This window comes from Chroicocephalus ridibundus, chromosome 1 (genome assembly GCF_963924245.1).
Source record: "Chroicocephalus ridibundus chromosome 1, bChrRid1.1, whole genome shotgun sequence".
NCBI classification, from domain to species: Eukaryota; Metazoa; Chordata; class Aves; order Charadriiformes; family Laridae; genus Chroicocephalus; species Chroicocephalus ridibundus.
Genome location: NC_086284.1, coordinates 37,189,142 through 37,202,955, shown reverse-complemented (window position 1 = coordinate 37,202,955; position 13,814 = coordinate 37,189,142). Strand labels below are relative to the sequence as shown.

The window sequence follows — 13,814 nt, the reverse complement described above, 5'->3', positions numbered from 1 at the left end:
CTCAGTCGTCTTTTTTCCAGACTGAAGAGACCCAAATCCTTCAGCCTTTCTTCATAAGAGAGGTGTTCCAATCCCCTAATCATCTTGGTATCCCTTTGCTGTACCAGTACCAACATATTTGGCCATCTCCTAAAGATGGGGAGACACAACACACTGGGCTATGGCGCAGATGCGTCCCTCAGCCACGGGAAACAGCTCCACTCCTCTCCGCTCTCTGCCACCAGCTCCGGCCCCAGGCCATGTCACCCAGGGGCAGCACTGTGCCTCCTCAGCCAGACCCCTTCAGCGGAGCGTGCGTGGAGAAGGAGCAAGCGCCGTGCGTGAAAGGCGGGCGGTAAGCACAGGAACGTTGTGTAGCTCTGAAAGTCAAAGTCCTGCGGAGGTTAAAGAATAGCAGGTTCGGACAAAAAAAATAAATAAATAAGGAGGGAAAAGTCTTCCCATGGCCTCCTCAAGCAGTCTGATCTAGTCCTGAGCAACAGCCCAAACTCATGAAATGCAGCAAAATATGGTAGTAAAAAACCTTAAAGGGAAAAATCAAGAGTACTTAAAAGATTTAGGAACCAAGTTTCCACTAGTCCCCAAGCTTCTGAAAGGTTTAATTCTCGGTGACTCGGTGTGAATATCTAAAGCCTTTACAAATTTCTTGTAACAGGATGTGTTTGCTCTCCATCCTCCTTATTGTTGTGTGCCGTTACCCTGCCTTGCTCTGCCCAGAGGCCGGCTGCACCTCGAGCAGCAGCACACTGGCAGTTATCCCAGCTAAATTCGGTCCTTATAGGAAACCCAGCACGTTAAAGGTGGAGAGGGAAAGGGATGTTTAACTCCAAGCCCCGCCTGCAGATAAGAAAGGGACATGATCCCAAACTCAGGATGAAGAAAGGTGGCCTTATCGAACTCACCACCCGCTCCCCCCTCACCTTCAGTCCCGCGGCTGGGGGACTGAGTCCCGCAACCTCGGGCTGGGCAGATTCCCGAAGGGCTGACGGGAAGATGCTCGCCCGCTCCCCGGGAAGTGAATAGCATCCCTGCCCTGGCAGGCAGCCAAGCGCGGCAGCCGCCCGCGTCTGGGCTCTTCCCCCTGCTCTCACAGCCTCTTCAACAGAAGTGACACCAGGCACGCTCTTGCTCGCAGCCTGCTGCCGCTCACGAGGTCGGGAGAAGAAGAGACTTAGTCCTTCACAGCTGGGGGTCTCTGACTTTGCAAGCCGAGGCGCGATTAAGATGGAGGACGAGGGGGAGGAAGAGAGGGGGGGAGAAGGCGAGGTGAGACGGAGAAAGGGACTCACGGCACAAGGCTGAGTCCCTGCCCCTCCATCACATTTTTCCCCCTTCACTGTAATACTCCGGGAAACAACCGGGAGCAGACCGGGACACAAACATGCAAAGTCCCCCCTAGCCCAGGAATCAGAAGCTGTGGCGCTGTGCCCAAGCTCATTAACCCCGCTGTGACGCCAGGCTAATTAGCTAGAGCATGGCATCACGCTAATGCAACTTCTCCATTTCCAAGACAGGGATCCAAACGGATCCTCAACAAGGATCGGTTCCCAGTGTCCCCTCCTGTCCCATGGACGTATCAGCAGGAGGGGGCAAGAAATCACGTGTGCTGGGTAAGACTGAAAATAAAGAGACAGCAGAGAAACGGGGAGGATATTTTTATTGGCATAGTAACAATATATTGGCATGTGTGTAACTATCCTCCTGCTCGTGTAAGGATATGATTTTACTGGGAAGGTCATAACAGCAGGAAGGAGGCAGACCCCAAGGAGTGACCTGGCCAGGCTTGTTTAGTACAGCACTGGGTGGGTGGCACTGTCTGGGTGACACTGGCTGGCCAGGGACAGCAGAAGGACGTTCGGAAAGGGACTTTGCACACTAAATCGCAAGCGAGCCGCCTCTCGGAGAAATCAGTGGAGCCCGTCACAACCGCCCCACGTAAGTATTTGCAGAGGACTGCACATCTTCCTGGTAGCTGAGAGGCGGAATTCTTCCACCCATTCATCATTCGTAGGAGTCTAAAATCCCAAACAGTCCTTCAAGGAGGAGAGTGTGAATGAGGCCCAGGAGGAAACAAGGAGCTGCTGGAGGAAAGCCAAACATACCAGCCTGGACACCTTCAAAGTGGTATGAAAGACATCCCAGCCAGGTGTACGGCAGCAGCCACGGAAGGGGAGCACCAATTCACAACAGCCAGGGAAAGAAGCCGTGAGGCTCCCCCCTTTAATGTCCTACTGATCTGACCAGACCGCAAGCTACGGAGAGGGCAGGCATCTCTTCTAAGGGTCTACATCAGAGCCTGGTGTGAATTAGTACTCTGTCACCCGCACCCTCTTAAAACCGAAGGCACCGAGGCAAAATAGCCAGGAAGGACCTGCATAATAAAGTTTGTTCCTTCGGAGGGCACCTCTGATCTCCTCCTACCAGTCCTGATGGGGGGCAAACAGCAGGACTTGGGCTGTCACCTGTCCAATGCACTCACAGTCTGTGGTGCATTTGTCCTCACAGCACTGCTGTGAGGTACAGAAGTGCTCTGTGGACATGAGGGGCTGCGTCTGAGAGAGCCTCAAGCCCTCATCCAAGCTGAAATATGTCTATCTCCCATCACGTTCAATGGCAGTTCAGTACCTAGATACCCCAGACCTCGTCGGGGCTGAGCCTCATTAGCTTGCTCCAGATGAGGGAGCTGAGAACTGAACCTGGGCACCTGCCTCCTGGTTTAACAACTGGAAAGCCTCACCTAGCTCTTCTGGTGTGGAAAAGGTAGAGGGTAAAGAGAGCTGGAGAAGGGGGAGGCAGAAGAGGGGAGGGACACCAAGGCGTAAGGTTATGCGAGACCACAAGCTGGGTTGTGGGACAGGAGGAAAAAACTCACATCTAGCTACCTTGCAGGCAAGGCAGACTAGGGAGCACCCCAAAAAATCCCGCAGTAGACCCCAGCTGAGTGCCACATGGGTGGACCTTTAGGAATGCGCTGCTCCAGGGATACCTCCGGGCAGCGCGCACGAGGCCCACGCTGTGCAGGGAATGCGAAGAACTGGTCTTTTGTTTCACGCCCCTTTGTTTTAACCTCTTGAATCAAAGACCCCAGCTGCTACTCCGGGAGAGGCTAGAAATTAATCCAATTAAAAAATAAATTCACTGTGGAATCAAAACTGCTTGCCGGGTGGGGGGTACGGGCAAGCGATTTCTTTCTCCCGCAAAACAAACTCTTTCTTCTAAGCCACGTTTCACAGAGGGGAGATACCGACGGGGAAGCATTTGGAGCAAATATAACAAACAAATAACCGAGATGATTTATAACCCGGTACCAGTCCGCAGCTCCCGGGAAGGATTGCAGCCTCTGTCTTCTATAGCCTGCGTGGACGGAGACAGAAGCACAATGCCGCGTGCTACCCTCCAACACAAACAGTCATAGAGCAACAAAACCCTTTGCCGCTTCGTTCCACTCTTTTGTTTTCCAGGGTTTTTGGTCGGCCAGGGCTTGTGGAGCTTGACAGGTTAACCCACACTTCCTTGGTTGCGGCAGAAATGATTAAACAGGGGGGGGATTGTTTATGCCGTGAAGCAGAAGGAATTCCTTTGTTTTTGTAGATCACTCCAAGGCAGCCGAGCCCGCCGGGATGCCCAAGAAGAAAGAGGCTGTGGCTGAGCGCAGAGACTGGTTTCCAGGGAGGGAGGTCATGCCACCCCTCTGCAGGCTCGGAGACGAGGGGTGAGAGGACATGTTACATCCCAACTTCACAGATGGAGAGAAGGCAGCCGGACCCTCTGGATATGTTGGTGAGCAGAACCAGCTGGAGACCATGCCCAAATAGCCCGGCTTCTCCCTGCCAGGCTCAGCAAAGCCCCGGCAAAGTTGTACCACCCTAGGGCTTGTGCCACAAGGAGATCCCACCCCGCTGCCCCGAGGGCATGCAGCCACTGTGTAGCATGTGGTGAGGGCAACCGGGGCCAAGGGGAGAAGGGGACTTTCAATAGCCAGGGCTTGGTGCCCCTAAGTTGTCCTGGGACAGGGGAAGCACATACAACACAGCCACCTCTTCTTAAAGCCTGGCTCCCTTCCACCACCCCATGCATGTGTTAAGCTGCACATCCTCCCTCAAGGTCAACCGTAGACCTGAGGTACTAGGCTGGATCTCCACGTGAGTCTTACCTTCTCTCGCAGCCCCAAAATGTAACACCTCTTGGCTTATCTCCATCGACAGAGATCACTGGTGAGGATCCCAGGAAGCTGCTGAGAGGAGGACAGCCTTACCCCATTGCGCCGGGGACACCAACACTTTGGGACATATGCAAACATACTGTGCTGTCGGTGATGGCGAAAAGGGCCATCACAAATGCCTGTGCTCAGCTGGAGGAGTGAAGGGAAGAGGAAAAGGAGATCCTGGATTTTGTCACCCTGCATAAGGCAATAACTATCTGTGGAGAGGGAAAGAGCACCCACAAATGTTAATTTCCAAGAGATGGATCAGAATCAGGGAAAAAGTAAATTTAAAGCTAAATATAAGGCACCTGGAGTGATTTGTCAGCTATCTCTCTGACTTGGTTGCTGTTGGCATCAGGCTGGTGGTCTAGGAGTGCTTTCACTCCTTGGGAGCAACGCATTACCCAGGGATTTGGGTTTGCAAGGGGTGGGTGGGGGAATCTTGCTTTTTTCTTTGCCTGACACCCACCTCTCAGAGCAGCTTTGATTTCTGCATCTAAAAGGTACGGGAAGGAGCTCGGCAGCAGAGATCAGACCTCCGGACACTGCGAAACGCCTCCTTCTTAGCGGGCTCTGAGTCTCCGCACCAGCACTAAGTGCAAGAGAACTGGTGAATTATTAAAACAACCTTGCAACAGCTCCGGAGAAACCACCAGTGCCTCGGATTCAAAGGAAAGGCTGTGGTGTGAGAATCCCCATTAGTAACAATGCGCACAGTTTGCAAGAACATATGTCCCCGCATGGAGCAATCAACCAATCTGGGCTGTTTAACCACAATATTTCAAAGAAGTGCTTTTAATGCAGCTGATCCGTATGTTTATTTTTGAGCTGTAAAACGGGATTCTTCACTGGCCTTTCAGAACGTTTCTGTAATGGACTCTATCCAAACTATCGGGGAGAAGGCTTTGCTCCAGCGGAGCGACTGATACGTGGGGTTTTTTTAACTCAAAGTCACGACCGCGAAAAAAAGTATAACCCAGGCAGACAGAAAGTGCATTTTCCCCTCTAAAAATAAGGCAAGAGGAGCAAGACCCCACTGGGACCCTCTTAAGAACGGGTTTGGATCAAAAGTGTGTGAGCTGGGGACCGAGCGGATGGGAAAGGGGAAGGATTTCCGAGCCTCTTCTGACGCGGATGCTTGAGCACACATTGAAAATACAGCCCTTTGCACCCTTTTCTCCTGCAAAGTGCGTGGGAGGTGAAAGCAGTTCCTGGTTTATCGATTGATTGATTTTTTATAAAGAATAAGAGCTCCTCGTGGAATAGCCATGCCTTTGCTGGGAGGGAGGGGGAGGTGGAAGGGGAGGGCGGGGGGGGGAAAGGTCTGGTCTCCTTCCCTGCTCGATCTAATCCTAATTAAAAATAAATTACATGCTGTATGGAACTTGAAATGGCAAAGATAATCCTGTTACACACGAGGGGCCGCCCCGCTGCCCGCTGCCCGCTCCCGGACAGCGGCTTCGTTCTCAGGCGCCCAAACCCGGGACCCCGGACCGGTCCCCGGCCCCCGGCCCGGCCCAAGGCGACCCGTCCCGGCCGGGCTGCCCCCCCCGCCCAGCCACACCGCCGTCTGCGGAGCTCCCGCGGCGGGGAATGGGGAGGGGGGGCGGGGGGGGAAGACCTGCGCGGAGGCTTTTCGTATGGAAACCAGGCGTTTGGGGAGCTTTTGTTGGCGGCAGAGTGTGTCCCCCCCCCCGCCTTTCCTCCCCCTTTCCCCCTCCTCCCCTCCCCGCAGTGTCAGCGCTGAGGCGCGATTTAAATCCCATTTCCATAAGCCGGCGCTGCGGGCAGCCTGCCGGCCCCCGCTCGCGTGCCGCCCCGCGCAGCGCCCCGCGCAACGACCCGCGCAGCGCCCCGCGCAGCCCCGCGGTACCCCTGCGGAGAAGAGCGGCCCCGCACGGAGCCGGGGATGGAGCCCCCTCTTCGCCCCGGGATGCTGCATCCATCCGTCGGTGTGCGCAGCGGAGCGGAGCGCTTTTATCCCAGGCTGCCAAAGCAAAGCGGGGAGGCGGCGGGGGGCGGGGGGGAATCCATTCGGTTTGTCCCCCCTCTTCCTTTAAAAAGCATCTCTTAGGTTCCCTGACAGATGGAAAGAGGGGAAGAGGAAAGGGAAGGAGGGAGAGAAGGAAGGAAGCAAGGAAGAGGGGAAGGAGGCAAGGAAAGAGGGAAAGGAAGGAGGAAAGATGAACGGAAAGGAAGAAGGAAAAGAAAGCGAGAGGGAGGAGGAAAAGGAAAGATGAAAGAGGGAGAGGAAGGAAGGAAGGAAGGAAGGAAGGAAGGAAGGAAGGAAGGAAGGAAGGAAGGAAGGAAGGAAGGAAGGAAGGAAGGAAGGAAGGAAGGAAGGAAGGAAGGAAGGAAGGAAGGAAGGAAGGAAGGAAGGAAGGAAGGAAGGAAGAAAAAGAGGGAAGGAAGACAGAAAGGGAAGGGAAGAGAGAAGAAAGGAAAGGAGGAAGGAAAAGAGGGAAGGGAAGGGAAGGGAAGGGAAGGGAAGGGAAGGGAAGGGAAGGGAAGGGAAGGGAAGGGAAGGGAAGGGAAGGGAAGGGAAGGGAAGGGAAGGGAAGGGAAGGGAAGGGAAGGGAAGGGAAGGGAAGGGAAGGGAAGGGAAGGGAAGGGAAGGGAAGGGAAGGGAAGGGAAGGGAAGGGAAGGGAAGGGAAGGGAAGAAAAAAGGGAAGAAAAAAGGGAAGGAGTCAGGAAAAGAGGGAAGGAAGAGGGAAGGAGGGAAGGAAGGAAGGGCATGCAGCTTCCTGGAGAGCTGGATGGATGCCCATCAGGACCCCCAGCTTCCCTCCCTGTTGGGTCCCTTCCCTGCGGGCCGGGGCCGGCGGCTGCCCTCCCCATGGCTGCCCAGGCACCGCAGGGCCAGGGGGCTGCGCAGGGCTCCGCGCCGGGGCCTTGGTGCTTTGCGGGGCAGATGGTTTCGTTCCCCCCAGTTCGTGCCAGGTTTCAGCCTCATGCTGTTATTTTGTTCTTCTGGAACGAGACTGGTGTTGCTTCCCAGAGAGGCCCTATTAGGACAAAAAGAAAATCCCGTGAATAGGCGTAACAGGGCACCAGGAGGGATAGGTCTTAAATGTATTTTAATATGAGCAGGGCATTGTGTGTAATTCAGCGCTCATCATCGTTTAGTCAAAGAGTTATGGCAGTGATTGGGAATGAATAGGGGGACATAATGGATACATGTGGCGTTTGCTCATTATATTCAACTTAGTCCAACTCCTCTGTGGAAACTGTTCAACTTTCTCTCCCTTTAGCCTGTCATAGTGAAATAATACAGACATTGGTTCCTCGAATGGGATAGCCTGCCATGCTATTATATTTCTACAGCTAACGAGGGCTTCATAAGCCTTTGATACAGCCTGATCTTTGAAACCTTTCCAAATCTCCTCAAGCTTATGCTAAATCCTATTTGGAACTTTTTTTTTTTCTTTTTCTTTTTTTTTTTTCCCTCGCCTGCTAGTGCCCCAGGCTTAAGAAACCCGGGCGGTGACATGCATACTAAAGCATGCGGGGACACCTCCTGAAAGGCGACTTACGGCGCTGATCACAGGCTCTCACGCGAGTAACACACCACTCCGGCCGCGCAGCTGAATGCCGCCAACCCCCCGGAACCCACCCACCGCCCCCTCCATCCCCCCCGCTCCGCACCCCGCACCCCGCTAATCCGCGCCCGCCGCCGCCCCGCGCACCCACCCGCGCGGCGCGGCACGACACGACACGACACGACACGGCGCGACATGCCACGGCGCGACATGCCACGACACGACGTGCCACGGCACCTGTCCGACCTGTGCCGCAAATTAACAAACCCCGCGCCCCGCATTTTACTCCGGCGCTCCCCGCGCCTGCTCCGCCGCCGCCCCTCCGGAGAGAGAGAGAGAGAGAGAGAGAGAAAAGAAGGGAAGGGAGGGAAAAGAAAGAAAGGGAAAAAAGACAGAAATGAAGGGTAAGAAAAAAAAGGAATAAAGCCGGGGGAAAGGGGAAAAAAAAACCAAACCCCGGAGAGTTAAAGAAAACAAAGGCGATAGCCTCGCGCCCCCGCTCCCGCCGGCTGCCGGAGCCGCCCCGGTCCGGGGACCGCCGGGGGGCCGCCCGCGCCCCGCAGCCTCCCATTGGCTCCGGAGCCCGCTCATTTGCATACCGCCGTCTATTAAAGGGCGGGCGGAGGCGCGGAGGGGCGCAAACGACGGTGGCGGGTGCGCGGAGCCGCGCATCATCACTCCCGGGTACCGCGCATCATCACCCCCATCCACCATCACCCCCGGACCGCGCCGTCGGGCTGAGCCCCGCGCAAGTGCCATGAGCCCCCTGCGGCTGCTGGCCGTCGCCTGCCTGCTGGCCCTGTCCCGCGGCAAGACGGTGAGGTACCGCACGGACGAGGAGGGGGCGCCCGGCACGGTGATCGGTACGCTGGCCGACGAGATGCCGGTGAAGGCGCCGGGGGAGATGAGCTTCCGCCTGATGCGGCAGTTCAGCAACAGCTCGCTGGTGCGGGTGCGGGAGGAGGACGGGCAGCTGAGCATCGGGGAAGCGGGGCTGGACCGGGAGCGGCTGTGCGGGCAGGCCCCCCAGTGCGTCCTGGCCTTCGACGTGGTGAGCTGCTGGCGGGAGCGCTACCGCCTGGTGCACGTGGAGCTGGAGGTGCGTGACATCAACGACAATGCCCCACGTTTCCCTCGTGCCCAGATGGCGCTGGAGGTGTCGGAGAGCGCCACACCGGGCACCCGTCTCCCACTGGAGGTGGCCGTGGATGAGGACGTGGGCTCCAACTCCATCCAGAGCTTCCAGGTCTCCCTCAACAGCCACTTTGGTGTGGAGGCGCAGACACGGGCAGATGGAGCACGCTGCGCAGACCTCGTGCTGCTCCAGGAGCTGGACCGCGAGCGCCAGCCCTCCTACACACTGGAGCTGGTGGCCAAGGATGGTGGCAGCCCGGCACGCTCAGGCACGGCCACTGTGCACGTCCGTGTCCTCGATGCCAACGACAACAGCCCTGCCTTCGCTCAGGGCTCGGTCACAGTGGAGCTGCCTGAGGATGCGCCACCTGGCTCCCTGCTGCTCGACCTGGACGCTGCGGATCCCGACGAGGGCCCCAATGGCGAGGTGGTCTACACCTTCGGCAGCCAGGTGCCCCCCGAGGCACGGCGGCTCTTCCGCCTCGACCCACGCTCGGGCCGCCTCACGTTGGAGGCCGCTGTGGACTATGAGCGCACCCGTACCTACGAGCTGGACGTGCGTGCCCAGGACCGTGGCGCCAGCCCCCGCACCGCCACCTGCACTGTCATCGTGCGCCTCACTGATGTCAACGACAACGCGCCGCGCATCAGCATCAGCGCCCTCCGTGGTGCCGCCAGTGCCGCTGGTGTGGCCTACGTTAGTGAGGCGGCGGCCAGCGAGAGTTTTGTGGCCCTTGTCAGTGCCTCAGACCGTGACTCAGGTGCCAATGGGCAGGTGCGCTGTAGCCTTCGTGGCCATGACCACTTTGCCCTGCAGCGTGCATATGAGGACAGCTACATGATCATCACCACGGCGGCGCTGGACCGCGAGCGCATCCCTGAGTACAACCTCACCGTGGTGGCCGAGGACCTGGGCTCGCCACCCTTCAAGACCGTCCGCCAGTACACAGTGCGGGTAAGCGATGAGAATGACAATGCGCCACTCTTTGCCAAGCCCCTCTATGAGGTGGCCGTGCCAGAGAACAACCCTCCAGGTGCCTACATCACCACTGTGGTGGCCCGCGACCCTGATCTTGGCCACAACGGTAAGGTCACTTACCGGCTCCTGGAGACACAGGTCATGGGGGCCCCCATCTCCACCTATGTCTCAGTGGACCCTGCCACTGGGGCCATCTATGCCCTCAGGACGTTCAACTATGAGATCCTCAAGCAGTTGGACCTGAGGATCCAGGCCACTGACGGTGGCTCCCCACAGCTTTCCAGCAGCACCCTTGTCAAAGTGAGGATGGTGGACCAGAACGACAACCCTCCCGTCATCATCCACCCAGTGCTCACCAACGGGACGGTGGAAATCAGTGTGTCCAGCAAGACCTCCCGTGATTCCCTGGTAGCCCAGATCAAAGCTCGAGACGCAGATGACGGGGCCAATGCCGAACTCACCTTTGCCTTCCTGGAAGAGCCCCAGCAGGACCTTTTCACCATCAACCCAAGTAATGGGGACATTGTGCTGAGGGGAGACCTCTCCGAAGAGCTGGGACAGCTGTTCAAGGTCATCCTCACCGTGACAGACAATGGCAGACCCCCTCTGGCCACGACTGCCACAGTCAACTTCCTGGTAACCGCCACTGCTCCTTCCAGTATCCAGGAGATAGCCAAGCCCAGCTCCTGGGAAGGAAAGGCTTTGCAGTGGGATATCCCTCTGATAGTGATCATCGTCCTGGCGGGCAGCTGCACCCTCCTCCTGGTGGCTATAATCACCATCGCCACCACCTGCAACAGGCGCAAGAAGGGGAATGAGATCAAAAACAACGCTTCTTTGAAGGAGCAGATAGACATCTCCCACCTGGAGAAGGGCCGACAGGAGGAGGGCAGCCCGAGGGGGAATGTGTTTGAGGTACGAACCTTTCCCAGCAAAACCTCTTTCACCAGCCCCGACGCTTCTCCAGCTGCTGAAGAGATCTCCACTGCTGAGAGCGGCAGCGACAGCACTTGCCTCTACGAGGGTCAGAAGAGGCTCAGAGGACCAAACGGGGAGGTAAGGTCCTGCTGCGGGGAAGGGGGTCACAGGGTGTGTGTCGGGGGGGGTGGTGGTCTCAGAGGATGTAAATTGCAGAGATGAGATTCTGATGTTGATTTACCCTTCAGCACTCCCCCTCTCACCTCTCCTTTGATCCCCCCCACCCCAGCAGGGTTTCGCTGCTGCTCCGAGCTATGGCAAGGAGGCTGCTCCCCCCGTGGCCATTTGGAAGGGGCACTCCTTCAACACCATCTCCGGCCGGGAGGCAGAGAAGTTCAGCGGCAAAGACAGCGGCAAAGGCGACAGCGATTTTAATGACAGCGACTCAGATATCAGCGGAGATGCCCTGAAGAAAGACCTCATCACGCACATGCAGAACGGTAAGGGCTCAGCCCCTGCCCCCGGCTGGCCCCTCCAGACAGATGGACGGGTGGATGGGGAGATGGATGGAGGGACCCGTCCCTGGGGCACGGTGATTAGGCAGGGCAGCTGGAGGGGGAAACCTGAGGCTGCATGACTCAAACTGCCCGTCTCTCCGCAGCAGAGCTGCTAGATGCTGGTTCCTCCACCCAGCACGAATTTGCAGATGCTGGAAGTAGTGTAGGATTGGGGTTTTTTTTTCTTCCCCAAAAAGCTTCCCTTAAAGTTAGGATGGTCCCTAGCAAAACGATGTAACCTTCCCAAGCATGTTTTTGTGTGGTGCTGTAGAGCATCACCTCCCGACTCCCACTGTCAGTGCATTGAATCATCCCGCGACTGATAACTCTGAGGATTATGAATGATGTTGATTTATTCCTGCAGTAATGACAGATTTCTCTCTCTCTCACTCTCTCTCTCTCTCTCTCTCTCTTTCTCTCTCTCTTCTTTAGGTTTGTGGGCATGCACGGCCGAGTGCAAGATCCTGGGCCACTCGGACCGCTGCTGGAGCCCCTCCTGCGGCCGAGCCAACCCCCACCCCTCTCCCCATCCCTCAGCACCCCTCTCCACCTTCTGCAAGAGCACGTCCTTGCCCAGGGATCCCCTCCGCAGGGACAACTTTTATCAAGCCCAGCTGCCCAAAACAGTGGGGCTGCAGAGCGTCTACGAGAAAGTGCTGCACAGGGACTTTGACCGGACGATCACGCTGCTCTCCCCGCCGCGCCCCGCGCGGCTCCCCGACCTTCAGGAGATTGGGGTGCCCCTCTACCCAGCCCCCTCGACTAGATACCTGGGTCCCCAGACTGACACGGCTGAGAAAGTGTAGCCCGACACGCTCCCCGCCCCGGTACACACGTCCCTGCGCGCACACGACTAGGTCACTCCCGAGAGCCTTTAAGTTATTGACCAGATCCGGTGTCGTACGTGTAAATATGCAAGATGTGCCTTAAAAAATGAAGCCGTGGGGAAAGATTTCCAATCACGTCGGTACTGTTTGATATTTGCAAACAAAAAAAAATTGTTTGTAGTTAATGTAATTTTTATGAAATGTGCAGTATTTAAATTTTTTTTTCATGTTTTCTACATTGGGGGTTGTTGGTTGGTTTTCGGTTTTTTTTGCTTTCGGTTCACCCATGGCCTGCGATTTTTTTTTGTAGTGTTTTTAACCTGTACATTGTGTAATGTAATGTTTGTACATAATGAAAATTGGTTATATTTTTATATAATAAAAGCTTAAAAAATGGGAATTCTTGCCAAAGGAACTGTCTGAAAGACACAATAATAATAATTAATAATACTATCCTGACTATGTAGAACCTTATAAGGGAAATTCCTCTTTCACGGTGTAATAATAGCCTAAGCAACCCAGTGTACTGAGAAGTTTGCCTTGCCAAATGTGACTTGTATTTCTTGAGTCTGTGGTCAACTTAAATGTTATTTAATTGCCTTTGGTTCCTGTAATCTGTGTCACTGATAAACACTAATAAAGGTTTTGTGGTGTGTTGGAGGGATCTGTTCATGGATTTCATGCTTCAGAGCGCAGAGGTCTTCACAGGTCAACAACAGCCTTTTGTGCGGAGAAACGCAAGTGGGGAGGAGTGTGGACGGTGCTACTTTTAGTCTTGCCCATCCTTCACCTCCAGCAATACCTCACTGGAGGTTTAGCTCTAGAGAGGATGTTAAAGATAGGTTGCAGGGCGGGAGGGCTGCGTGACGGAGCTGGCCTTTGCCTTCCACCACCTGGTCTGAGCTCTTCCAGCCCCATCCTTCACTGGTAGGAGGGCATGTAATTTGGGTGAAGCGAATGAAACTGTGCCCATCAACCAAAGTGTTCAGGCTGTGCAAATATCTTAGCAGCCGCTCGAGCACTTTGCTTTCTGATCTGGCTGAGATGTTGATTCGAGTCAAGCTGCATCGGTATGTGCTTATATGTTTATCCCTTGTCAAGGCAGCTTTACTTAAGGGCAGTAACTTGCATTTTTGTACATGTTTTTATTCACCAAGAAGAAGGATAGGCTTATATTTGTGCATAGAACAGAGAAAGAATAGATGTCAATTATGTCGAGATTGTCTGTGCTACATATTTTGCCGCCTCCTAGAAATGACAAAGGCCTGGAAAAAAAAATCACGTAGAGCTTTGAAATCCCCTCCCCTCAAGGTTTCAAGTTAAAAGCAGATCTCAAAACCTTTTGCTGAAATCAGGTATAGAAAATCAGGAATGAAACGAACTAAGCATGAGCATTTTTTCCTGTGTTCAAAAAACCTGTTTATAACAGAGATAACATTTATATTGGAGTTTTAATTTATATCGGGTTGAACTTTTCCAAAAGGAAGAAGTGCTATTCGTTTGGAATATATAATTTTGCATTTTGTACCAATCAAGAATCCAGAAATTTGAACACGACGAAGCTTTTGCTTTTTATCATGAATTCTTCAATTATATTGCTAATTACTACGGTACGTATATAGAGGAGATGACTCATGAAGAAAATATAAAACCTT

At 54.9% G+C, this 13,814-nt stretch overlaps 1 protein-coding gene across 2 annotated transcripts; it reads left to right on the top strand.

Moving 5' to 3' along the window:
* Positions 1–8,399: 8,399 nt before the first annotated feature.
* On the top strand, positions 8,400–12,821 carry PCDH8 (protocadherin 8). 2 transcript variants are annotated; one of them, XM_063335157.1, is made up of 3 exons: positions 8,400–10,913; positions 11,068–11,275; positions 11,765–12,821. In XM_063335157.1, exons 1-3 carry the CDS (start codon positions 8,502–8,504, stop codon positions 12,136–12,138), a joined length of 2,994 nt encoding a protein of 997 aa, XP_063191227.1. In that variant the 5' UTR covers positions 8,400–8,501; the 3' UTR covers positions 12,139–12,821. The 2 variants fall into 2 exon arrangements, with proteins under 2 accessions (XP_063191227.1, XP_063191217.1); XM_063335147.1 differs by having other exon boundaries at positions 11,065–11,275.
* Positions 12,822–13,814: the final 993 nt, after the last annotated feature.